The sequence below is a fragment of the Meles meles genome, chromosome 3 (assembly GCF_922984935.1).
Source record: "Meles meles chromosome 3, mMelMel3.1 paternal haplotype, whole genome shotgun sequence".
Lineage (NCBI taxonomy): Eukaryota > Metazoa > Chordata > Mammalia > Carnivora > Mustelidae > Meles > Meles meles.
In genome coordinates, this window is record NC_060068.1 from 41260306 (window position 1) to 41284926 (window position 24621).

The following is a 24621-nucleotide window of genomic DNA, read 5'->3' on the forward strand; positions in this document are numbered from 1 at the left end:
GTCCAACTTTGGCTTGAGCTCCAGGCAGGTCCCTGGTCATGTCATCTGCTGTGAGGACGAACCCCCCACCCCTCTACCCACCCAGGAGGGGCTTGAGAGAGTTCCCTTGAGAGTTCTCTGGGTTTCTTCCCAGACCACAGATTATCTGTGTATTATTTTTAATGAACTCAGCATTTCTCCAAGGCTGGGTTAGTGGCACGTGTTAAAAGTGTCTTCCTGGGAGAGCTTACATTCCACACTGTGAAGAAATAGTTCTGTGTTTTCTACCCCTGCAGCTTAGTTTCTGTAGCCCCCTGCTTGCGAGGGGCAGCGTTGGGATTCAAATAAATCTTTATGCTCTAGTTCCCGTCCAATCAAAAGGGAAAAGAAGTTTGCAGGTCAGAGCTACAGTTAATCTTTTTCTGTTTCCTCTGCTTTTTTTCTGTTTACTGTCACCATGTCGATTCTGGTACCAAGATAAGGATTACTCTAATCTGGGGGAATAGAAGGCATTTTGATGTTGCATGACATTGATTTGGTGACTTACTTGGGGTCATCAATGTCTCTAGGGCACAGATTCTTGTACTTGGCTGCCTGGTAGCATCTCCTGGCTTTCAGAAATCCAGATGCCCAGGACCCAGCCCGAATGAATTAAATCACCATCTTTCAGGGTGAGACTAGAAATCAGTATTTTTGAAAATTTCTCATGTCTTTCCAAAGTGTAACTAAGAACCAGCGCTTGAGAACAGCGGCTCTCAAACAGCAGGGGCAATTCCAAACCCTCCCTCACTCCCCCCAGGGGATGTTTGGCAATATCTGAAGATATTTTGGGTTGTCACAACTAGGGGAAGGGTATGTTACTGGTATCATAGTGGGTAGATCTAGTGGGTGGGTATATTACAATGCATGGGACAGTTTCACTGTAATGAATTATAATTGTCGGACACAAAATGTCAGGAGTACTGAGGTTGAGAAGCAATGCTCCAGCATCATCAGATTTCAAATATAGGATATGCCAGAGCAATGTATATGCCCATGGTGAGGAAATCACAGCACATAGCAGTTTACATTTTTGGCCTCCCGGCAAGATGAGGAAAGGGATACGGCTTCGTGAATGCCTCTCCCTCTTGAGTTTCTTCCGTGCCTGCTGTCATGGTGGTCCGATGATGTGGTCTGATGATGAGGTCCTGGCCTGTGTTTGTAGCTGGTGCACCTCCTGGTTCTGATTTTTGGGGCAGGATCTCTTCCTGTGGTTCCATAAATTGATTGTTCTGGAATGGCTTGGAAGAAGACCAAAGTTAGGAAAATTAAACCCATAAAAATTAGCCAAAATAAATGATTTTAAAATAAGCTTGTGAGTTGCTTGTTTTTTGTTTTGTTTTTTTTTTAATATGAAGTTTTCTAAAGTGAGGGAGTAAACCATTTGAAAGTGGTTATGCATGGGCTATTAAAAAAATCTGATTTTATGTGCTGTTAAGAGTTCTTTGGGTTTTTCTTTCCTTCCCATTGGAAAAGAGGAGGCTAGGAAAAGGCATTTTTTTATTTTAGCACAGTACTGTTTTCTTTGATTTTGAGACATTTTGGAATAGTTTTATAACAGGTTAACTTTAACCTGTATTTATTATATTGAATTATAAATCTTATGAACTCTGACTTACTCTGGACACATCCAAGTTTCCAGAGTATGACACGTTAAAAGATCTTGGCCATAAATAAGTTGTTTGTGTGTTTTATACAGTTGGGAAGTTTAAAGTGTTTAGCTGAGGGGAGCCTGGGTGGTTCAGTCAGTTGAGCCTTTGGCTCAGGTCATGATCCTGGGGTGGGGTGGAGTCCCACATCAGGCTCTCTGCTCAGTGGAGAGCCTGCTTCTCCTTCTCCTCTGCTACGCCCCTTGCTTGTGCTCTCTCTCTGTGTGAAAGAAATAAGTACATATTTTTAAAAATAAATAAATAAAGTGTTCAGCTGAGGCACTGAATTATAATACTGAGTATGCATATAACATATTACATATACTCAAAACTGTGTTTCCAAAAACTGATGAAAGTGAATATTTAGGGCTCTTGAAGTTGCTCTGAATTCATTGATCATATTATGCAGGTGGTCGATTGAGGATTTTTTTTTTTAATTTGTTCCTTTAAAGAGATTTCAAGTGGTACCTTTAATACTCCAACTGCATCAAGCTTTTGTTCTAGAATTCAATTTGTGTGTATGAATCTGGGATTATAATCCTTTTTCAGTTTTCTCCTGAGTTTTTTTTTTTTCCTATTGCATAAACTGTGACTCTAATGTAATGTAGTTTATTCATTCAGTAAACATTTCAAGCCCCACTATGTGCATTTTGCCTTAATTAGTATAATAGGCATAAAACTTGTTCAGCCTAGTGTAATGTAACCTGAGGGCACTATGCCAATACTCTTATGTGCTGTGTTCCTTTTACACCTACTGGTTGAAATGTTTTAAATTAAGGCTAGAACAGTAACAGCTCATGTGATATTTGGCGAGAATATTCCAAATATCAGGATTGGGATAAAATATCCTATTTCTTCATGGAGTTTTAGCAGTGACTCCCTCATCCAAGCCTGGTTTTTGTAGCTATGATTTTCACTTAATTTATAATTGCATTTTTGGAAGTTCTCTTTGAATATGTAAACATTCAAGCCTTTCCTCTGCCTTTGAAGTTTTGTTGTATGAAGTATGTAGGAAACTAATCCATACTTATGGTATAGAGATTTTTTTCCCCTAAAATTCAAGTGTCATGGGGCCCCTGGGTGGCTCATTCAGTAGGCTTCTTCCTTTGGCCCAGGTCATGATCCCAGAGTCCTGGAATCGAGCCCTGCATGGGGTTCCCTGCTCCGTGGGAGGCCTGCTTCTCCCTCTCCTACTCCCCCTGCTTGTATTGCCTCTCTCTCTCTCTCTCTCTCTCTTTCTGTCAAATAAGTAAATAAAATCTTTTTAAAAAATAAATAAAAATAAAAATTCAACTGTCATGAGAACCAGTCAAAGTTTGCTTTATAGCAGGTGTACTTATTAATAATTGGTAAAATATTCTTCTATCTGCAGGTCTGAGTGAGTGACCATATGTGGGGTGTGTGTGTGTTTGTCTGTGTTGTGGGGGGAGGTGTTGTTCCCTGGGATTGGGGTCAGAATAGGAAAATGAGAATCACTTCAGTGCTTAAGGACCCAAGTAGATTCAGTCCAAATCTTGAAGTACAAATAGTCTGGGACCATTTTGGTTTCTTAGAAACTAGTGTTATTGTGCGTTATTCATACACACACACACACACACACACACACACACACACACACGTATAACTTTTATTTCAGTATGTTTTTCTATACCTTTATGATGTTGAAGACCAACTAGGTCAATTGGTAGCCCCTATCTAAATATTTCCCAGAACAAAGACCTGTTTGTCCATGTATGTAAAAAGAACTGATTTGGCTTAGGAAATAAAGGATGCAAAGGGTGGGGTGAGAGATTGTAGTTGAAAATGTTTGAAAGGCATGGAAGCGAGAGCAGACAACTTTTGTGTATCTTGAAGTCATGTAACCAGAGCCAGTGGATCGAACTGTGGGAAAACAGATTCTAGCTCATTTCAGAAGTGTCCAAAGAGTTCATGCGCCATGGTCTGGTGAAGGGTAGGTAGGGGTGGATGGCGTGAAGAACTCTAGGAATTCCTTTCCAATGGGGGGTCATCAGGAAGAGCATGAATGGGACAGAACACAGGAATTTGAGAAGTGGACCTGGAATGAGCATGTGATCAGATGCTCTTTAAAGTCCTTTCCAGTCTAGCCGTTCTGCAATTTTTAGGACCTATTGCATCCCCCAAAAAGTGAAGAGTGAAGACACCAGGCTTTGAAGGGGCCTTTCAGATTCAAGAGTTCAGGCTGCCTAATGGTTTTTTTGTCTCTGGCTTCTAGAAACCCTCCTGCAATTACACCCCCTCCCTTCAACATCAGCTGCTTTCTTCACTTGGGAACACCCTCATCAGCATCAGAACGTGCCTTTTTATCCACTGCCTCGAAAGACAAGCAAAATTCCTCACCCCAGAGTAGCCTCCTGGCTCCTGCCCTCCTTTTCCAGTGTAGGGAAAACCCCAAAAGAGTTGTGTCAGCATACAGTCTCCCCTTCTCAGTGCCTCTTCTCACCCTGCCACTCTCCAAAACCAGAGACCCCCTTTTTAATAAATCCCATAGCCGCTTTTCCATCCTCAGAGCCATATTCAGCATCGTCCATCCCTCCCACTTCTTAAAACGCCTTCTTGACTTGGCTTCCTCTTTTCCACCTACATCAGTAATCTCCCCTGTGGAGGCTCTCTACATTCTGAGGGGCCCTAGCTCCGTCCTTGGCTCCTCTCCACATTCTGGGCAATGATTCTTAACTTGGCTTGGTCTGCAAAAAATGCAGGGGTGGGTAGGCCCTCTTTAATTAATCTAGAATCCCCAGGGAAGACCATGAACATCCGTCGTTAAAATGTCGTTTCGTTTGTTTTTGTTACCTGACTCTACTAGTGGGTGGCCAGGATTGAGAGTCCAGATGATTTTATCTAGTCCCGTGGAATCAATACTGAATACCAGCTAATGGCACCCAATTAATCTATGGAATCTATCTTTCCTAGATGCCACGCTCATTTATGCTGCTGTCTGTTTTACACTTGCTCTAGGGATGGGCATCTTCATTTCCCCCACTCCCCCTAGCCCCCCACACCTGCTTCTCCCCTGTATTTGCCCCTCTCGGTCAGCACATGGGATACACAGCCCTTAATCCCAAAGCCTAGGTGAACTCTTGAGTCCCTCTCCTCCTCTCCTCGGGGCTACACAGGACATCCAATAGCAAGTCCTGTCCATTTTCCTTGATGACCTACTCTCCTGGTTATCTTCTTGCTTCTTTCTCAGTTCCCTTTCATCTCCTTTGCAGCCCCCGTCCCTCTTGTTTGTCCCTTCACATGTTGGCCTTGGTCTGACTTCTCTGCTGTTCTTCTGATTCCGCTCTCTTCCTACCCATTCCTGAGCCTCCAGATTCCCTCCCTGGCAGTGATGTCTAAATTTACATTTCAAGCCCAATCTCTTGTCCAGGTTCTAGACCTGCATGTCCACATGCCTGATTGAAAAGGAACAGACAGGAACTTAATCGTGTTGCCTGTCTCACAGGCAACTCAATTTCACTGTGTAGTGAGGTGAACTTACCCTCTCTTCCAGTCTCCTCCCAGTGAATCATGCAATTGACTATCCCAAAATCTACTAGGCATCTCCCTCTACCTCGTCCCTATGCCCCATCCTATGCCACTGTGATCAGTATTGCCAATATGAAATAGCTGTAGCATCTGCACACTGCTTGTCACTGTCTACTGCCACCGACCAAGATCAAGCCACCTCCATCACCTCTTATCTAGATTACTTTAAGGAGGGATGGGATGTCCCCCAAATCCCACCCCCACAGCAGTCTGGCTTCCTGTGCTATCATTGGTCTTTATCAAATGCCTATCTGATGGTGCCATCCCCTGCCTAAGATACTGTCCTGGAGTTCTAATTAAGTCTTAACTTTTAAATAGCCCTTAGAGGCAGGATCCTAATAACCTGTTCTCAGTGGGCTGGACCTGTTGGAATCTCTTGGAAGTGTCTGCCTCCTTCCTTCCACACCCCCAGTGCCATCACCCGAATACATGCACATGACCACCTCTGGCCCCTTGTTCATCATGAATCTTCAGGGCTACCACAAGGCACAGTAAGACCTCAATAAACATTTGTTGACTAAATGTGAGAGGGCGGGAGCTCTGAATGGTAATCATCACCATGTCCCGATTATGATTTACCTTGCCTTACAAATTGAAGGGTTTCCAGAGTTGAAAATTTCTGTTTTGTCGAATAGTCCTGCATATGGGTTTCCCTCAGCTCTGTAGTTTCCAGGGGATTATTTTTTAAAAAAAGGGGTGGGGGGCGCCTGGGTGGCTCAGTGGGTTAAGCCTCTGCCTTCAGCTCAGGTCATGATCTCAGGGTCCTGGGATCGAGCCCCGCACTGGGGTCTCTGCTTAGCGGGGAGCCTGCTTCCCCCTCTCTCTCTGCCTGCCTCTCTGCCTACTTGTTACCTCTCTCTGTCAAATAAATAAATAAAATCTTTAAAAAAAAAAGAACTGAGAGAAGTATGTGGCGTCTGCTAGCAAATCATTTGCCGGCTGTGCTCTTTGAATGGCGTGGAGGGCTGAGCTTGGGAGGCTGGCCAAACAGTGCAGAGGAAGCGAACCACCCTCATGACCCAGGAAGGCAAGGGTGGGGGGGTGGGGAGGGGGAGTGTAGATTGGTAGTGGCGTGAACCTCTGCATTGAATTTTTTCACCGTGTGCATGCGTAAGCCAGGATCCAAGTGCCCCGAGACGTGCTGGGACTTGTCCGAACTGTTGATTGCATTTTCAAACTTGTTTGGGAAGGAGTCTGGAACACCATGGCAGCGTGCTTGTGTCTTATCTGCAGCCGATCTGATTGAAAAGGAACAGACAGGAACTTAATCATGTTTAACCTGTAGCGATATACTAGGGAATATCTCGGTCTCCCTTGTCATGAATCTAAAGGAGAATGGGGAAGGGTTTTTTTTTTCCCCTTCGGAAGATTTGGGTCTGTGTTTCATACATCCCCGGCAGGGCTGGGAGCTCCTGGGTGAGGTTTCCACAGCTCTGTCGTCTTCAAACTCCTATCTGTAACCTCTTCATGACGAGGCTTAGAAGGGCCAACAGTCAGTGCTGAGTCAGAGGGATAACAAGAAGGGAATGACACACTTCCTGCCCTGAGTTCTTGGGAGTTTTTATGGTTTGTTTTTCTGTTTGGCTTTGAAGATTCCCTGAAAAGACAGAAGCTTGCCCTGGCCCATCTTTGGATCAGCCGCCTTTATTTATTTTTTGATCTCCTAGGATACCTAACCTGCTATGCCTTCTTGTTACTCAAAGGTTTTTAAAATCTTTTTTTGTTGTTGTTGTTTATTACAAAAGTATCACATGCTTGTCTAGTTTATTTATCAACTACCATTTAACTGAAAGAATGAAAAATGGTGTGGGGGGGGTACTCCTTAATTTCACCACCCAGGAAAAAACTTTGGAGAATATCACTCCAGGCTTTTTATGTACACCTCTAGTTTTTCCTTTACAAAAATTATACGATACTTAATAAAATTTCTTTTATCTCTTGCTTTGTAAGCTTTGCGAAGAGTTCTCTTGTTATTAACTACTTGGCATGATCAGTTTGAAAGACTGTAATACGTGCCATGATATGGACGTGCTGTAATTCACTTAGCCCATCCCCCCAGGCGGATACTCAGGCTGCTTTCAGTCTCCGGCATGATTATAAGAACACCACACAACTCCCTTGGACTACAGCTGCCCACACTTGTCCCTGTTTCACTAGATGTATTCCTGGAAGTGGTTCAAAGGACAAGTGGAGTTTTCAGGTTTTGATCTTTCCTGCCACTCTGCCTTCCAGACATTGGTCCTGTTTCACATTCTCACCATATAAACCTCTCACCATGTCCCATATGGCACTATCTGTTCTGGCCTTTGCCTGACTCCCATCTGCTTCTCACACCCTCCTTCCCTGTGCTTCCAGCATGCAGCCCCACTGGCCCCCTTTCTGCTCCTTTCCCTGCAGCGTGCTGAGCTTGTCCCGTCTTGGGCTGGTGCACCTGTTCCTCCCGCTGCCTGGCCTGCTTTTCCTCTGGCTCTTGGCACACTCCTATGCCACCTCTGCCAGAGTGGGCTCCGTCACCACTCCCTGTTCATTTCCAGTCTGGCACCTCTCACCATCTGTCCTTCAATTATTTATGTGTTTTGTTGAGTGCTGTCTCTTTCCCCCATCGAATATTAATTTCATAGCTCAGACAACCTTGTGTATTTTCCTTCATGCTCTGTTCCCGGCGTCTAAGTCAGTACCGAGCATGCAGTAGGTACTGGATAAAATACAGGTAGAAGCTGTCAAATGAATGGAGCAACCTCCCTGTCGTCTGCAAAGGTACAGTGGAGTACAGAGGAGGAAATGGGGACAGCAGTGGCTGTCCCCTGGAGCAAAATGTGCTAAATGCTAGGCAAAAGCTTCCAAGCCGCATAGGGAGTCAGGAGTGGGAGCTGGTCTCTGGCTACCAGCATCCTGCCGGCCTTGTGTGAGCTGAGCCTTGGGACACTGGCTGTGGTCTGTGACTGAGAATTGTGGGAAGGACATGAAAGGGCGGGGAGTGTGGGTGAGCGGAGGTCCAGAGGGAGGACAGTGGGAAGCTGGCTGTGGCCAGGACTGGGGGACACCCCGAGTCCCGTGCAGAGGATTGCACGTGAATGAGGATGTGGAAGCCTGTTTTAAACTCGGTTCTAGGCACAGATGGTGGTGTTAGGTGACAGATTCGCACTTTGGGACAATGTCCTGGGAGAGCAGCTAAGTGGAAGGAGCCATTCCGGCCCAAGGATGTGGCCTGGCTGGAGGTTAGTGATGAGGGACGCAGAAGGGGCATTTCAGAGGGTTTGGGGGCGGGTAGGGGGAATGAGGGTCCACAGTGACACTGAGGTTTCTGGTCTGCATGACTAATGGATAGGTGAGATATGGGGCCCTAGAGAAGCCTCCTTGCAAATGGTCAAACCTGATAGGTGTTTTTCCTGAAGGGAAAACCTTTACTCAGGATATGCTGTAGTTTCTGATGATTCTCTAAACAGACAACTTTCAGGAAGTTGTATTTTGGGGTTTTTTGTTTTGTTTTACTTTGCTTTGTTTTTTTACTTTAGGTTTGAAAATAACTATAATGACAGGGACGTCTGGGTGGCTCAGTCAGTTAAGCGTCTGCCTTTGGCTCAGATCATGATCTCAGGGTCCTGGTTTCCAGCCCTGCATTGGGCTCCCTGGTCAACAGGGAGCCAGTTTCTCCCTCTGCCTCTGCCCCTCCCCCTCCCTGTGCTTCTCTCTCTCTCTCTCTCTCTGACAAATAAATAAATAAAATCTTAAAAAAACAAAAACAAAAACAAAAAACCCTGCATATCGACAAAGCTCTCTATCTTCTAAAGAAGGAAGGACCACTAGAACTGCTTGCTGGCATTCCCTGGAAAGTTGTCTTTTCAAGAAACCACTTTGTGCCACCTCTAAAGAAAAGGGTTTCACAGAATCCAAATGAGAAGGAGAACAGCAGAAGCACAGCAGGCAGGCGGTGAGACTTGGTGAATGAACGACCATCCAGGCCGGGAGAGGAATCCACAGTGACCACGGACAGGGTGGTAGTGGAAGCCAGAAAGGTTAAAACACAGAGAAGAATAATGGGGTTTGGCAGGGTAGGGATGCGGAGGAATTCAACTTGGGAAATATCATGTGTTGTATATTAACTAGAAATTCTAGAAATTTATAGAGAAATTGACTGTGCAATTGGAGAGTTTTTCTTGGCAAATGGAAAGTTTAATTAGTTTAGTGTTCCCTCGCTCGGGCTCACACTCGGTTTCACAAGGAGGTTTGTGAGGGAAGAATGCTAGAAAGTGTCAGGATTCCATTTATATTCAGTTCAGCAGAAAGTAAACCACATTTCAAGTGCCAGCATATTTATTAGAGCAGATGCTCGCTGGTTTTGTGTTTTTTTGCCTTGTAAATGCTGATCTAGTGTTTTCATTGGTGGTGCGGGTGTGAAGAGAGCTTGGAGCCTGTGTCTGAGGAAGACAGACGTAAATGCTCCTTCTGGAGTCCTAGGATCTGGTCGTCACTGCAGCTGCACGGTTTCACCAGCTAGCGGTGTGATTTAGGGCACACTTTGGGCTTCCTTCGGCTGCTTCATTTTCTTTGCTTGTGCAACAAGGTTGGATATCCGAGGTCCTGCCAACACTGAGGTTATGTGAATTTTAAGAAAGAAAGGGGGTCCTGTCTGGTGGGGGGAGGGGCTCTGAGTAGCATTGTATAAAATTTATGCTTGAGACATAGAAACACATACGATATGATAGAAAGGTCTATCACCCCATGCTTATTAATTTGTGCAGCCCATTTTCGGGGGGAGGCTGAGAACAGCAGCAGATACGGGAACAGATCTGAGAAGTCACGCCCCCACTGCCACCCCAAGCCCTGTCTCTGATGCCAGCACTGGCCCGCCCTCCACCCACCCCAGGCTCCAGCTCACACTGTCTCACCCACTGCTCTCCTGGCTTTGAAAGGTGGGTTGCCAGATGTTCCTTTCATTTTCTAGACGCTTGAGCTGTTTGTGCTTTCTGTCTGGTCAACCAAGGACACTGGTGAATATGATATGAAGAGAGTAAAGCCAACAGGTTCACGGCAAGCCAGACCTGGGTTCCTAGGCTGGCATTTGACTGAGCAGGTACCTTATGTATGCGGAGGTCACGCTTATCACCTGTAACCTGGGAATTACAGCGCCCACCTCCTGGGGTTTCAGTGAGGACTGAATGAATGTGAGGAGAGCATCATGCATGTTTCCTGGGATCGAGAGGGTCAAGAGGGTGGGCATGAACCAAGTGCTTCTCTGCCAGCACCGAGCCTACCTGGTGAGAGAGGGTGGGTCTGACCACCTGCTGTCTCTGTGGCAGCATCTGTGAGATCTTCTGGAGCACCTTGCCAAACTCAGGCACTGATTCTTCTGGAATGATTCCCAGTCGGCCCACTTTATTCCCTGCTCTGCCCATGACTTCTTCTTCCTTGAAGAAGAGCAGAGGGACACAGAGAAGCAAATCCAGTTGAGGAGGAGGCTGTGGTGGGGGCCATGGTTTTTGGGAGGCCACTGAAAGAGTTGAGGTGGCTGGAGGAAGCAGAGGAGAGGAGGTCTGGAGAGACCTAAAGGGGAAGGGGATCCTCCCTCTTCTTGGTGGCTGGGGCAGTGTACCCTAGGGACTAGGGAGCATCTTGGAAATGCCAGGGTGGGAAGTTCAAGGTGTTTTGTAGCCATCTCCAGTTCTGTCTGTAAGGCTATAAAATCAGATAAAGTACACAGATGCAGGTATCTTTCTCACGCAGGCACCAATTTCATAATTGCTGTAGTGATTTTGTTGAGTGTGCAGCCGATAAGGATGTGGGTAACTGTCAGGCAGTATTTTTCTTGAGGTACGTGATACAGAGTCGATGAAACTAGGCCAGAGAGAGTGTGCGCCCAGGAGGTAGTTCTGGGAGGGCAGGGCTTGCAACGTCCTGTTGACTCTGCCAGTGTTTGTGGAAACTGGGATGGCCACCCACTTGCGCTGGGTGTGGGGACCGTGAGATGATATTAGTGACAGTGCCTAGATCACCTGGAGCACACGCACACGGATGAGAAGACTCTGGTGTTCCAAAGTCGTGTGGTTGCCACTGGATGGTGAAGAAATACCGTAGAAGATGGCTTTAATCATTAGCACTGTCTGAAGTGGGGAATTGGGGGATTGGGGTGCTGAACTGTGCTCCCCAGAAAAGATAGCCAGCTGCATTCCCGCATGCCATAGCAAAGTTAAATCTGGACCAGTGCCTCGGTCACCAGGCCACGAGGCCTGGAGCATGTGCGGGGGCCCTGCTGCCATGTTGGTGGCTGTTTTCTGTGATGCTGTCGGCTGCCTCCCCAGGTCTTCACAGTGTAACTCCGGCCTCTCCAGCCAATGGGTTAGGGTTCGCAAAGTCATAGGATTCAGAATCTTGTCCTTCCAAGAGGATGCATGTAGTATCTTGGCAGCTCCTATGACCTTTAGTCTCTGATAGTGTTGTCATAGAACGAAGGGGCCAGGGAGAATTTGGGGATATAACACAGGGAATGTGGAAGGATGTTTTCTCAGGTGTAAGCTTCAAACCACCGTGAGTTCGTCACGCGATAATGTAGTCTGAAGACCATAAGAAATGATAACGTATCTGTAAATTGATGTGTATCTGGTGTCTCTTTCCACCTTCTCCCCGAATCAGTAGTTCAGATAGACAGTAATGCTGCTCATTGCTCCTTGAGCCCACCATGTGCATCAGGCAAGGTATCATTTGCTTCCTGTTGTCCTCTTCACATCCTGACAGCAATTCTATGAGGCCGATGATGATGCTATTCGCATTTGTCTAGAGAATAAAATTGCTCAGAGAGGTGATGTAATTTGCAATTTTATAAAACCAGGAAGTGGTGTTGCTGGAATGTGAACCAGAACAGACGCCAGAGTATTTGTCCTTTGCTTTCCACTTGGTATCTTTTTTTGCCACATACTTGGTAGCCTTAGGACAGTATCATTGCTACAGAGAATAAAAATAAAGTCAAGAAACTTACTGTGTAGTTCTGGATAAGACGGATAGGCCAGTAAAGGTCATTCATGGACAGCTGTGATAAGTACCCAGAAAGTCTTCCCAGGGAAGTTCCAGGGAGGTGCCAGGGGGGCTAAAGGAAGAAGGTGAGATCTTACATAGCTGGTTGGGACACTCAAGGTCTTCATAGAGGAGGTGCCTGTGGAAGTGGGCCTTGCCCGACTGGTAGAAGCTTGCCCGGTGGGGATGGATAAGGGAACAGTTTGTGGGTGGTGATGACTGCCAAATGCTCAGGCAAATCAACAAGCTTCTGAAGAAATTATTGGACCATATATGTGCATGGATCCTTCTGTAAGGACCTGTGTGTATATTGTGTGTGCCTGGATGCAGTCACATTCTTTATGAAGACCTTACACTCTTTTCACAAGTGAAAGACTAATGGTTTTCAGTTGCAACATTGTCCAAACTCTGTTCTCTGCTTCTCATGAGAACAAGAATACCTCTGAGCAGTAGTTACTATTAATAGACATTCGTGTTTATACTGGCCAGGTAGGAATGAGGAGCTTTTTTGATTTTTTTTTTCTCCAGGCAGCATCTATGATTGGAGCTGCTTCTCTTTCTTTCTTCTTCTTCTTTTTTTTTTTTTTTAAAGTATCGGCTCCTCTTTTCTAACATGTTGAAACGTTAAGACTTCCTGTTTCTGCTTGATTTTGAAAACATCTCCTGTTCACCAATCACAGGTAATCCCTGTGTTTCTGTGGAGCCTGTGCTTACAAGCAGCAAGTGCAGGCTCTCCCCATGGTGGAGATGGGGACCTCTCCAGATTCACAATTAAAGGCTACCTAATGCATTCCACTACAGGTGACGAAACCCAGCTCCCAGAATAACAAGCAAGACAACTTTTAAAGTGACTCTTGTTGATTGGTGTCTTCTGTGTGCTCGCGAAGCGTACAGTGGATTTTTTTTTTTTAAAGGATGGTATAAATTCTTGGGAATTATTCTCAGGGAAGACTGACTTCTTCCTGAAGGCGACACAATTACCATAGAATCGGTATCAACAAAGTGGCCGTGTCCGTTCTTCCTGGCTGTGTGACAACCAAGACAACCCGAAGCTGTCCTCCTGACCGAGGACGGGGAAAAATGCTGAAACTCGGTGAGTTTGAATGGCCCTCAGACTCACGTTCCAATGACTCAGTGACATGGTGTTGCTGTCTGCACAAGGGAGTAACATTTGGTCACGGCTTTAAAGTGGTTGTGTCAAACAAATCACCGCTTTTCTTTTTCTGTGACTGGGTGTGGGGACCTGGCGTTAAGCTGAGGGAGGTAGAATAGTGTGGGTGGAAAAAATGACATCTGAAATTTGCATGTCGATTTTTTCTCTGTAAACAAGTGAAGGCTCAAAATGCTTCAGAAATGGGACTCTGATAAGAGTGGAGAGCTGTTTCACTTAAAGTTTCTCCTTTTTACATTTCCCATGTCTTTGTTAACTGTGAGATGTCTCTGGGTCCCGGCGCGTCCGGCAGTGACCTGCGAACACAGGGACATTTTATTTTTTGTCTCCTGTTGTGTAGATGTTGGTCAGAACACTGTTCTCCCTAACAGCTAATAAACAGTTTCACTCAACAGGTATATGGGCCTTTGTACTTTTAAAACAGGTCTTGGGCTTGTTTTCAGCCATAGTTAAAGCTTCTACAAGTAGACTCAGTTTGATTTTTGAGGTAAATTGGAAAACTTCTTGAGCATGGAAATAAAACAATTTAAATAGCCCTTCAAGTTATGTAAGGATTTTTCACACTTGTTCAACTCTATGCCAGATATTTGTTGAAGTTCCTCTAAAATTTGTTTGCTCAAAAGACTTTCTGGAGCTTCGGCTGAGTACGAGGAGGGGGTTAGGAACTGGAAGACGTAGCTAAGCATCAGTGTATCTAGTTTCTTAGCCCATTAATTGAACCTTGGCAGCCGATGCAATTTCCTAGAGCCATGACTTCTTCTTCTTCTTTTTTTTTTTTTCGTATGGAAAGTGGTCACCTGCACATCATTTATGGTAAATGTACATTTGCTCACCAGATGCCCAGAGCTGTACATGTGATTCTCTGTCTGCTTTCTTTACATATGTATCCAGACACCTTCTATCAAATATCTGAAAATGACTATATGCCTGTGACTGTAGCTCACGGTATCCGTGCAGTTGGGATCAGAGCCAGGTTTGGTTGGGAAGGTTTCCTGGAAGAAGTGAGTTTGGGTGGGTCGGGGGCAAGAGAGGGAGTTTCAAAAGGAGGTAAGTATTGCACTTTGGCAGAAGGAAGCAGCATACGCAAAGCTTCCAAGGCTGGAGTGGTAAGTCAGGTGTATTCAGTGAGTAAGCGTGAACTGTATGAGAACAGATTGTAAATTAGTAGTTGAAAATCACCCGGCCACCAGGGGAGAAGAAGCCAGGGCTGTGTGTGGAGGAGGACAGGAGAGGCTTGTGGGAGCTGCTCCTGTGCGTGTGTTGCTAGTAAATTTCACGCCTGGATACCCGTGGACGCTGACCATGTTGCCATCTAGTGGAGCCAGCAGAAATGCACCTGCTAACCTCTTTTCACTTCAGGTTAAACAATGTGCTACGTTAGCAGTAGGGAAGCTTACTTCTCTTTCCCTAGGAATTCTACATAAGGAATTAGAGGAGATGGATGTAACTGTGCGCCCCCCCAGATGATATTAATTTTGACTCTAGAAAATAGGACAGAATCCCAACAGAAAGCATTTCTCACAGACGATGTTTGGAGGTCGTGGAGTCCATCCTGGTACAGTGGTCGGTAGAGGAGAGCCCTCCCATGAGAGGCACCACAGCCCACAGACCTCAGAGCTGGAAGACTCTATAGAGGGCTGTACCCCACCCATCCCCCCTTGCATCCATCTGTGTCTGCATCCATTCAGCAAAACTCCCCGAGTTTCTGTTACCTGTCAGGCTCTCTTCCAGGTGCTGGGGATACACCAGTGATGAGAGCAGATAGAGAGCCCTGCTCATAAGATAGAAAAATAAAGAACTAAAATAAGGAAATCAAGAAATCCCTGCCCTTGGAGCACCGACATTCTAGTGGGAAAGATGGACAATAAACAAAGAAGTAAAAAACAGAATCGGTGGGATTCTGTTAAGAAAGTGCAAAGGAGGAAAAAAAAATTAAGTCTAAAATGGGGCATAAGGTTTGTCGTCCATGTCTGTGGATAGTGGGGGCGGAGGGAGGATTTGCAATTGTGTGTCCTCACTGAGGAGACTATGAGATTAGTTTGAGATTGTGATATTAGTCTCTCCTAAAGGTGTGAAGAAGCCAGACAGGTGATGAATATTCTGGAGAGGAGCATTCCCGGCAGAGGGCAAGCAGATACAAAGGCCCTGGGGTGGAAATGGTCCTAGTGTGTTCCTGACACTGCAAGGGGACTGATCAGAGGAAAGACGAGCCAGAGAGATGGGAAGGGGCCAGATCAGCTTGGGCCATGGGGACAGTTAAAACAAATTTGACATTTGACATGAGAGGAGAAGCCATCCAATCTAGTGTAACATCATTTGACAAATGAAACTTAGGACAAAGAAATCAGGTCAGGTGTTTGTGGTTTGTCAGCATCCTGGGGCCAGAGCGGAGATGAGAATGTGCTTTCTAACCCATGTTCTTCCTGCCAACCTAGGCAGCCCGGGTGAGGATACATGACCCCATTGAGGCTCAGGCTTACAAGTGCAGTGGTCCTGAAACAGCCTGGCAGTATGGGGTCCTCCCAAGAGCTGCGTGTCAGCACGGTTCATCCTGGTCCTTGCCTCAGGATGACCACAGTACACACAGAAAGGAGGAGACCTCTTCTTTCAGAGGAGTCCTCTGCCAAAAAGCGCCTTCCTTCGTTTTGGTGTGGAGGTAAATTCGTTGGGTTTTGCCCTCAGTTAAACCCCTAAACCTATAGTCTCATGAAGGCTCATGACTTTCTCTTGCTCCTTCCTTCCCTTTCTTCCAAAGCAAAGCTCCTAGTATAGGTAATGTGAAGTCTACATCATCTTACTTGGCACATATATTTGTACTTTCTCTCTTTTTTTTTTTCTTTCTTCTTTTTAAAAATTTATTTATTTGACAGAGAGAGAGAGAGCAAGAGCACAAGTAGGCAGAGCAGCAGGCAGAGGGAGAGGGAGAAGCAGGCTCCACGCTGAGCAGAAAGCCCATTGTGGGGCTCGATCCCAGGACCCTGGGATCATGACCTGAGCCAAACCTAGCCGTTTAATCAACTGAGCCACCCAGGTGCCCCTTTTTATTTATTTTTTTGCCAACCAAGGTGATTTCATATGTCCATTTGCCTGTGTTTTTGTAAAATGAGCTCCGAAATCCCACTACCTCAGACTCTGAGGATCAGCCCCAATTTGTATCCTCAGGAATTCATAGTCCCTTCAGCACCTGAATCCTTTATTTTTCCCTGGAGCCTGAGGGCACAGTTCCTTGGGATCCTTTCATTTGGGTCTTTAGGTGAGTGGGTGCTCCTGGGGGTGCTTTTACTTTTTCCTGCCTTCAGGTCTTACTGTTTTACAAGGGAGGCAAACCCCCTTCGTGACAAGGATGTTCCCATCCTGGGTCCCTCAGGAGGTTCCATCAGGGATGGTGGGGCAGCGCCATACTGGGAGTAGAGGACCCACATCCTGTCCCTCAGACCCTCTTCCCTGTCTGTGTCACTGAGGTTGCTCAGCATCCGCCACCCTTGGGTCTCTGTGCTTGGCTATCACTGCCATCAGACAGGCAAGACTTGACTCTGCAGGAGAGGGGGTTTCCAGGCTGTCTTCTGACTTTGTTAGGCAGCCAGCTTGAGGAAATGGGGGAGCAAGTACTTGTCGTCTGTGTATTCTGGGCCTCCTTTACCCGCTGTCCTTTAGGGGCTGGGCACGTGGTAAAGCCGGCGGCAAGATTAGAAGTCCTCTAGTGTGCTCCTCATTAGCTGTCCAGAATGGTCTTCACTTACAGCTCTTTTATGCAAGAAGGAGAAACCCCAGTGTGGATTGGCTTGTACAAAAGAGAATTTTTTATTAGCTTGCATAACTGGAATGAGATTTGGTTTAGCCACTCAGTGATGTCAGGAACCCATTTTCTTTCTAATCTGCCCTCTGTGGTTGAGTTTCATCCTCAGCACTGCAGTTTCTCTCATGGTGGTTAACTGTCTGCGGCAGTGCTGACTTCACGTGCACAACGCACTGTCCAGCCTGAGACAGAGAGGGAACTGGCTTCTGGCAGCTCTATCAGGGGAGCGAGTGACCTTTTCCAGAAGCCCCAGCAAATTTCTCATGTTTCAGTGCCCAATCTTAAGCCAGTTTATTGGCTATAGAAGGGAGTGGTGAGTGGCATAGGTTTGGGTTGTCTAAACCAGTCACTGGGGATACCTGGGTGGCTAGTCCATTAACCATCTATCTGCCTTTGGCTCAGATCATGATTCCAGGGTCCTGGGATAGAGATCTGCATCAGACTCCCTGCTAGGTGAGGAGCCTGCTTCTCCCTCTCCTCTGCCTGCCGCTCCCCCTGTTTGTGCTCGCTCTTGCTCTCTCTCTCTCTGACAAATAAATAAATAAAATCTTAAAAACAACAACCAGTCACTCTATGGCAAGGAAGCTAAGGTTACTGTGCCTGAGTTGGAATGGTCAGGGTAAACCTGAGAGTTGGGGATGGACTCCGTGTCTCCCTCAAATAGCACACTGCCCCCCAAGCAGGGCGGATAGGAGGGACATTGAGTGAGCCACCGTTGTCTGCTGAACAGACTTCCTTTCGCTGTGTTTTTTTTTTTCTTTTTTTTTGTTTATTTTCCCCTGTTGCTTCTTATTTGGTGACTGGCCACGGTATAATAATACAGTGAATGGAACCCTCCATATTGGATTCCCGGTGCCCCATCCCCCAACCCCATGATGGTGACACAGATGCTGTCAGAGAGAACAAGGACAGAACCTCCTTGAACCCCAACAGCACTGCCGATCAGGAAGGGAAATTCTCAGAGGTCCATAAGACATCCCCGATGTATCGTAGACCTGGTCTTGTAAGTGCAGAACAATGAGAATAAGAACTAGAGAAAATTAATTACAGGCAGCCCTTCCATCTATGGTAATTATGGGTCACCATAAAACACTGAAGTCCAATATAGTTTTTCTTTTAAAACAATGTAATGAGGCCATTTGTTCCTGTAAAGAATACCCTTACATTTTATAGACATGAGCTTAATTGTTATATCTGGTTATTTTATCTATTTTAACTGATACTACTGGACTCTGGATAATGTAGACTTTGAAACTGCACACGAATAAACAAAACAGGGCAGTCAGTCGTACAGGATGTTATTTTGTTTACTCTAGATGATCCCTCCAGGAGAATGGCCATCAAGGTCAGGAGAAGGAACTAGGGCAACATACAAGGGCTCCAGGGGGAGAAAAAAGACACAGTGTACAAAGAAAAGCCACTTTTGGGGCACCTGGGTGGCTCAGTCTGCCTTCGGCTCAGGTCGTGATCCCAGGATCCTGGGATCAAGTCCTACATCGGGCTCCTTGCTCAGCAGGGAGCCTGTTTCTCCCTCTGTGTGCTGCTCCCCCTGCTTGTGCCCTTTCTCTCTCTGTCAAATAAATAAATAAATCTTAAGGGGAAAAAAAAAAGAGGTAGGTATTTATCTTTGCACATGACCTCCATGAGTGGCAAATGGAATTCCAAACTCTAGAGCCCTGTCCCCAGCCAGCCAGTATTCCTGCCACATCCCTGATGGGACTAGACACCCAGAAGGCGAGGCAGGGCTGAGGAGCCTTTTATTATAGGTGGGCTTTGACCCAAACCCTGATGATGACCTCGAGTGAGCCAGACTGCACCCGCGGGTGTGGCAGAAATCCAGTCCAAGACACTGGGTTAGGCTCCAGAAGGATGCGGGCATCTTTAAAGGCATGACACTCTGTCACAGAGGGCCACTTCCACAGCAGAGGTCTTAGAGGTGGAGGTTCTAGGACCATTAAGACACTTGCATGATGAGCTCTGGACGTGCCATATCAACTTCCAGGGCCTGATCTCTCATTGATGAGCAAGCTGGAGCTGAGATTGAACAAGAGGACTTGCAAAGCTTCCCCAAAGCACTCGCCTTCTGGGTCTTGGGTTCCGCACAGGCTCTGATGAGAGGCATCATGTGGAACTGTGGCAGGGTGCAGGGTGGGGAGCTGAACTCCCCTGGGACAGGGCATACCTACACACGGGGGATGGCGGTTTCTGCGTTGCGTCCTGCAGGTGTCCTCAAGAGCTACCAAGCAGCTGGTCTGACTCAGGGCTGGATGCGAAAGGCTCCAACTTGCGTGTTAGTTGCCTACTACAGATCCCCTGAATAGAGTGGTTGTTTCCTTTGCCAGGCCTGGCTTAGATGCTGGCTGCCAGGCTTGTGTTCTATGACGTTCCAGATGGCAGAGGTCTTGCGAGAGCCGAGCACGCAGGGCGAGATCAGATGGTGACCAGTGCTGGCTGATACTTCTGTTGAAACATGGTTTCAAAGCCGTGGTCACGTGGCTTATGTTGGGACCCGCGAGCCTTGCTGTACTTTTTTTTTTTTTTTTTTTTTTTGGTCTCCTGTTTTGGTAAGAGTCTGATTACAAGGGGTATTGCACACAGTTGTGGTTTTTCGGTTTTTCGTGCTCTCATTGCTCAATTACCCAGCTCCAAACGGTCGGCTCTGGAGCTCTACCTTGATGGGAGAGAAATGGTTTGTTTGTGTTCCATGTCAGTCTGGATAAACCAGAGGTCCCAAACTCAAATGTCTGCCAGAACCAGGTAAGAAACGGAAATGTGAAAATATTGCTTTCTATGAACAGTTGGAGGTTATGACATCTGGGGCTGACTTGGAAAGAACAGGTCCCATCACCAGGCATTGACATTGAGATGAAAAACAAAATTTATAGTCCAAGAAATCCTTCTATGGCTAGACTCAGTCCTAAGGCTACCAGTGTGTGGATTCCTGGGCTATGAATCAGCGAACTTCAGCTGTCACGGACGTTTGCTCAGCCTCAGAAATGTCAGATGTTACAGATATGAGCCCTTTGTCATTTTGCTTCTCAGTGGATTTTAGCTCTTTACCTTAGATGACAAGGTGATCCCTGGGGTAAGTAGGCCACCCTAGCTTTGACCCACAAACTGGAAATCCTTCCAAAGAAATAACGTCCTCATGGATATTGTTCCTTTGGTTCCCGACTTTGGGAGGCTGAATCAATTTAGAGAAGCGAAGATGGAAATCTCATCCAAAACACTTCTGAGTATTTTTACAGCATTAAAAAATAAAAAATTTTGTGCCCCTCAAAACAAGGAACATTGGAAGAAGAACAAGAAGCATTGGAAAGGCACACTCCTGCCTTGCTGGTTGTCTGCTGGGTATAGTCACTCCTCTTTGCCTTTTCTCTGAGTTAGGCCAGTTTGGGGGCAAGGACCAGGAAGGGATCTGGAAGGGACAAGTTGTATTCACTCTTTCCCACCCCTTCCACACCTCCCCATACTCATGTTCTAAATTTCTGCATTCCTGCTTTCCCCTGCACCCCCCAGGAAGGAACCAAGAAACCAGTGGACTCATTTACACCCTGAGGTGTGAGTCATTCGCAGGTCTAAAGAGACACTTGTATTTTTCAGATAACTTGATGGTACAACAGGAAATAGGACAACATTTAACCAAAAGTCCTGCACCTTTAATGAGAGTATTCCTATAGCGTTAAGTGGATAATTTAAGGCTGGGGAGCCTTCGAGACACCCCAGAGATAGCACCTTCGTGGCTCTGTTTCAGGTAAGGTCCGTTGGACTACCACCAGCCACTGAACATGGAAGGGGGTTCCTGCTTCATCCTTTTTTATTTCCATTATTCAGATTCCTGTCAGAGTCCGTGAAAATTCCTGCAGATGTGTTTCATAAGAGACTGATGGTGCCCAGCTACCCTGTGTCTGACTTGTGGGAGAGTTATGGGGATTTAAATATTCCTTCAGCAAAGCCACTCAGTTAAAGCTGTGCTAAAATTGTGCTCTTCTCCTAGTGCTTAATCACCAGAGTAGTCTCAATTTCTCCCTTTCTGTGAGAGTCCGTAAAGGAATAGTCCACAATTCTTTCTGTACTTCCTTAACAGCAATCTATCCCTGAACCCCTTGGAATTTGGCTTCTGTGTCTAATCATGTTACCTCCTTGTCTTTTCTCCAAGAAAAGACAGTGGCCACTTCATCATCATATCCGTTGGCCTTTTCTTTAGCTTTCCTTTCTGGTGGGTTGTTTCTTCACTTGTTAGCTCTACCAGGAACCATTCTTTCTTCCTTTCTCCCCCATCTCCCTCTCCCTGGCTAATTTCTCCACCCTCCACCTCAGTTCCTTTTAGCTTGGGCTTCACTTCTTCCAGGCAGCCTTCCCTGATTGACTCCCTCCCCCAGGACTGATTTACATACATACTGATTTACATACTCCTAATCGATTTCAGAGCACCCCGTACTTTTTTGCTTTTACACTTATATTATATTTCAATTAGTGTCTTCCCCCTCCCCTGCCTATACAGTAGAGTCTGTGAGGACAGACACTGGTGGTGTTTTATCTGTACCATTTGCCTTATACCTGTACATGGTAAATGTTCTGTAAGTATTTGCAGATTGGAGAACTATAGAAATGAAGACAGCATCTGAACAGGACTATCTATGGCTTCTTCTAGAGCAGGCAGTGCCACGCCAGCTTCCTTCATCAAGCTTTGGTTCTCCCTAGGTCCCTTGGACCTCCAGTTAGTAGATGTAGAGGGGTTGTTAGGTGCTGTCATAAAAAGCGATACCTGGGGGCACCTGGGTGGCTCAGTCGGTTAAGCGGCTGCCTTCAGCCTAGGTCATGATCCCAGGGTCCTGGGATCAAGCCCCGTATCAGGCTCCCTGCTCAGTGGAGAGCCTGCTTCTCCCTCTTCCTCTGCCTGCCACTCTGCCTACTTCCATTCCCTCTCTCTCTCAAATAAATAAATAAAATCTTAAAAAAAAAAAACAAAAAAACAAAAAACGTGATACTTGGCTCTGAGGAAGAAGGCAAGTGTCTGGAAATCCTGCCCATGCATATTCAGCTCCTTCGCAGGCAATAACTCTTCATTGCTTCTGTTGGCCAAGAAATGGCTCCCTGTTGATGAACCCAATGGAGTGAATGAGGTTTGAAGGCTATGACCACTAACAGAACAGGAAACACGTTGTTCAGATAGCCGGTCAAGGGGGCGCTAGTGATTTTTATCATCACCATGGAGGGAGAACTTGGATATCTGATGGGCAGTTCTAGAGAAACATTGACTAATTCTTAAAGGAACTGATAAGTATGGCGGAGATCCAAAAGCATGTGGGTAGTCACTGTATTTTTTGGGCCATTTAAGGAATTTTTAAGATAATTTCAACTATATACACTATTCATTACTGATTTGAGAACCCAGCGTCCACCTCCTCTCACCTCTGAAAACATGACTCAGCTATGTTAAGAGCATTGTACCTTCTCTATAGACCTATATTATGATGGGCTTTCGGGAGCATTTGAGAAGAAGGTGAAATCTTGATCACATGCCTCTCCTTGTGTCTTAAATTTGGATGGGAATTATTGACAGGGCATACTGAGAATGAAAAAGGACAATTTTTTTGGCAGGGTTTAGTGAGCAAAAGTGGGTTCATATCTGTACTACAGAAGAGTGTAATCAACAACAGTAGTCTGCTGTGTAAAACAAACAATAGTAATGTTCCCTAGCCTTTGTTTAGTGAAGAGGAGATATTCTATGCAATGTATGTTAGAAATATTTTCATTAAAGGCTGTGACTTTAAAGAAACAGCAGCCCTCTGGGGAAGGGCTCAGCTCCTATGGGAAACTGATCTGATAGAAGAGGCTCAAGCCCATCCCTTCACTGGCTGCACTGCTTAGATCTCAGACTCCGAGGTGTGAAGTGGGACTCCTCCCCTTCCCCCTTGCCATGCCTATTCCTCTCTGGATTTCCCCCCTTTCTGTTAGAGTCCCTCTTGCTCCAAGTCAGCTGGGCTCAGATCCTGCCAGCCAGCTTTGCTGTCTCACCTCTCTTGACTGCCCCACACCACTCTTCTGATGGAGCATATGCTGTATTTGTCTTAGATAAAATTATTGGTGCTCTGCTCGATCCAAGACTCTATAGCGGGAGAAAATAGCACAGAATGAGGGCAGAGGACCCGCCTTCCAGTCTCAGCCCTAGCTAAGTGACCTTGGTCCAGCCCCTGAATGTCTCTGAGCATCAGTATCCTTGTCTGAAGCAAATGGAGCTAATGATAACCCAAGATTCCTTTCCATGTGGAATTGTTATGAGGCTCAGTGGCAATGTGTGTAGACACACTTCAAGAACTAGAAACACCACCTTGCTGAGATGTGGTAAGATGGAGATGTGTTCTGTAAGTGTGCCTAGCACAAGACTTAGCACATAGTAGGTGCTTGATAAACTATGCCCAATGATATTAAGACAGCTGAATATAAAGATAAACCTCATTGGCTTTGACCCGGGCTGCTGATTCAGAATTTGGGGCAATGGCCAAGTGGAATATTGCTTCCTTCTTCTGGCCCAGATAATAGGGTATTTGGGACTGCCTTTTTACATTCAAAGGTTAATCTCATCCATTAAGCACACAGATGACAAAATTAAGTATGTCTTGTGCAACAGTGGGTCCCAAGTTGGCTTTAGAAAACACAGTGTATTGGGGCGCCTCTGTGGCTCAGTCGGTTAAGCTTCTGCCTTTGGCTCTGGTCATGATCCCAGGATCCTGGGATCGAGCCCCACATGGGGCTCCCTGCTCAGCAGGGAGCCTGCTTCTTCCTCTTCCTCTGTCTACCACTCCCCCTGTTTGTGCACTTTCTCTCTCTCTCAAATAAATAAAATCTTAAAAAAAAAAAATAGAAAACGTGGCATATTATAAACACAAACAGCCCCTAAAGGGGAGCTCATTCCCAAGAGACCAGAAGAAGACTATTAATCGCCCAAGAGCCATTCATGCCTTGAGTAAAGAGGTGCCTGGAATCCCCATCTGGGATTTACTAGTATATATATTTTGGTGTCCCTACGCCAGATGTTAGTTCTTCACCTAAAGGGAACAAAACTCCTGATCTGAGGATGGCGAGGTCACGGCTCTTTGAAGGTGGGCCACTGAGGACAGCACCTTGCTGACCCTGGAAATTCCATCCGGGGAACTAGAATTGGATTCAGTCCAGCCTAGTAGTGGTTCCGAGGGCACGTGTGGGGGTGCCAGAGTCCAGTGGCTTCTACTGAGGACGTTTGCCTTTGCTTATTGCTCTGTGTTTATGAAGATGTTAAAAGGAAGTGCGTCCGTTCTGTGCCTGTTGTAAAAACAGAAGGTTTGCAGCTGTCAGAGTTATTTTCTTCTTGGCTCTTTATCTGATGGACTTTTTTGTAAACCTGACAGATTTATGGATGGCTGCACATCACCAGCGTCAGCTCTTGGGAT

At 46.1% G+C, this 24621-nt stretch overlaps 1 protein-coding gene across 2 annotated transcripts in view; it reads left to right on the plus strand.

Annotated features, from left to right (window-relative positions):
* The window catches only part of TNFAIP8 (TNF alpha induced protein 8), a 111416-nt gene that overhangs the window by 37718 nt on the left and 49077 nt on the right, over positions 1-24621 (plus strand). The window contains exon 2 of one of the 2 annotated variants that reach the window (XM_046000926.1): positions 13023-13314. The exons of the other annotated variant lie outside the window; for it this stretch is intronic. Within the exon in view, the coding sequence (XP_045856882.1) occupies positions 13302-13314 (13 nt within the window). The 5' untranslated portion in view covers positions 13023-13301. The remainder of the gene's footprint in view (positions 1-13022; positions 13315-24621) is intronic. 2 annotated transcript variants of the gene reach the window in all.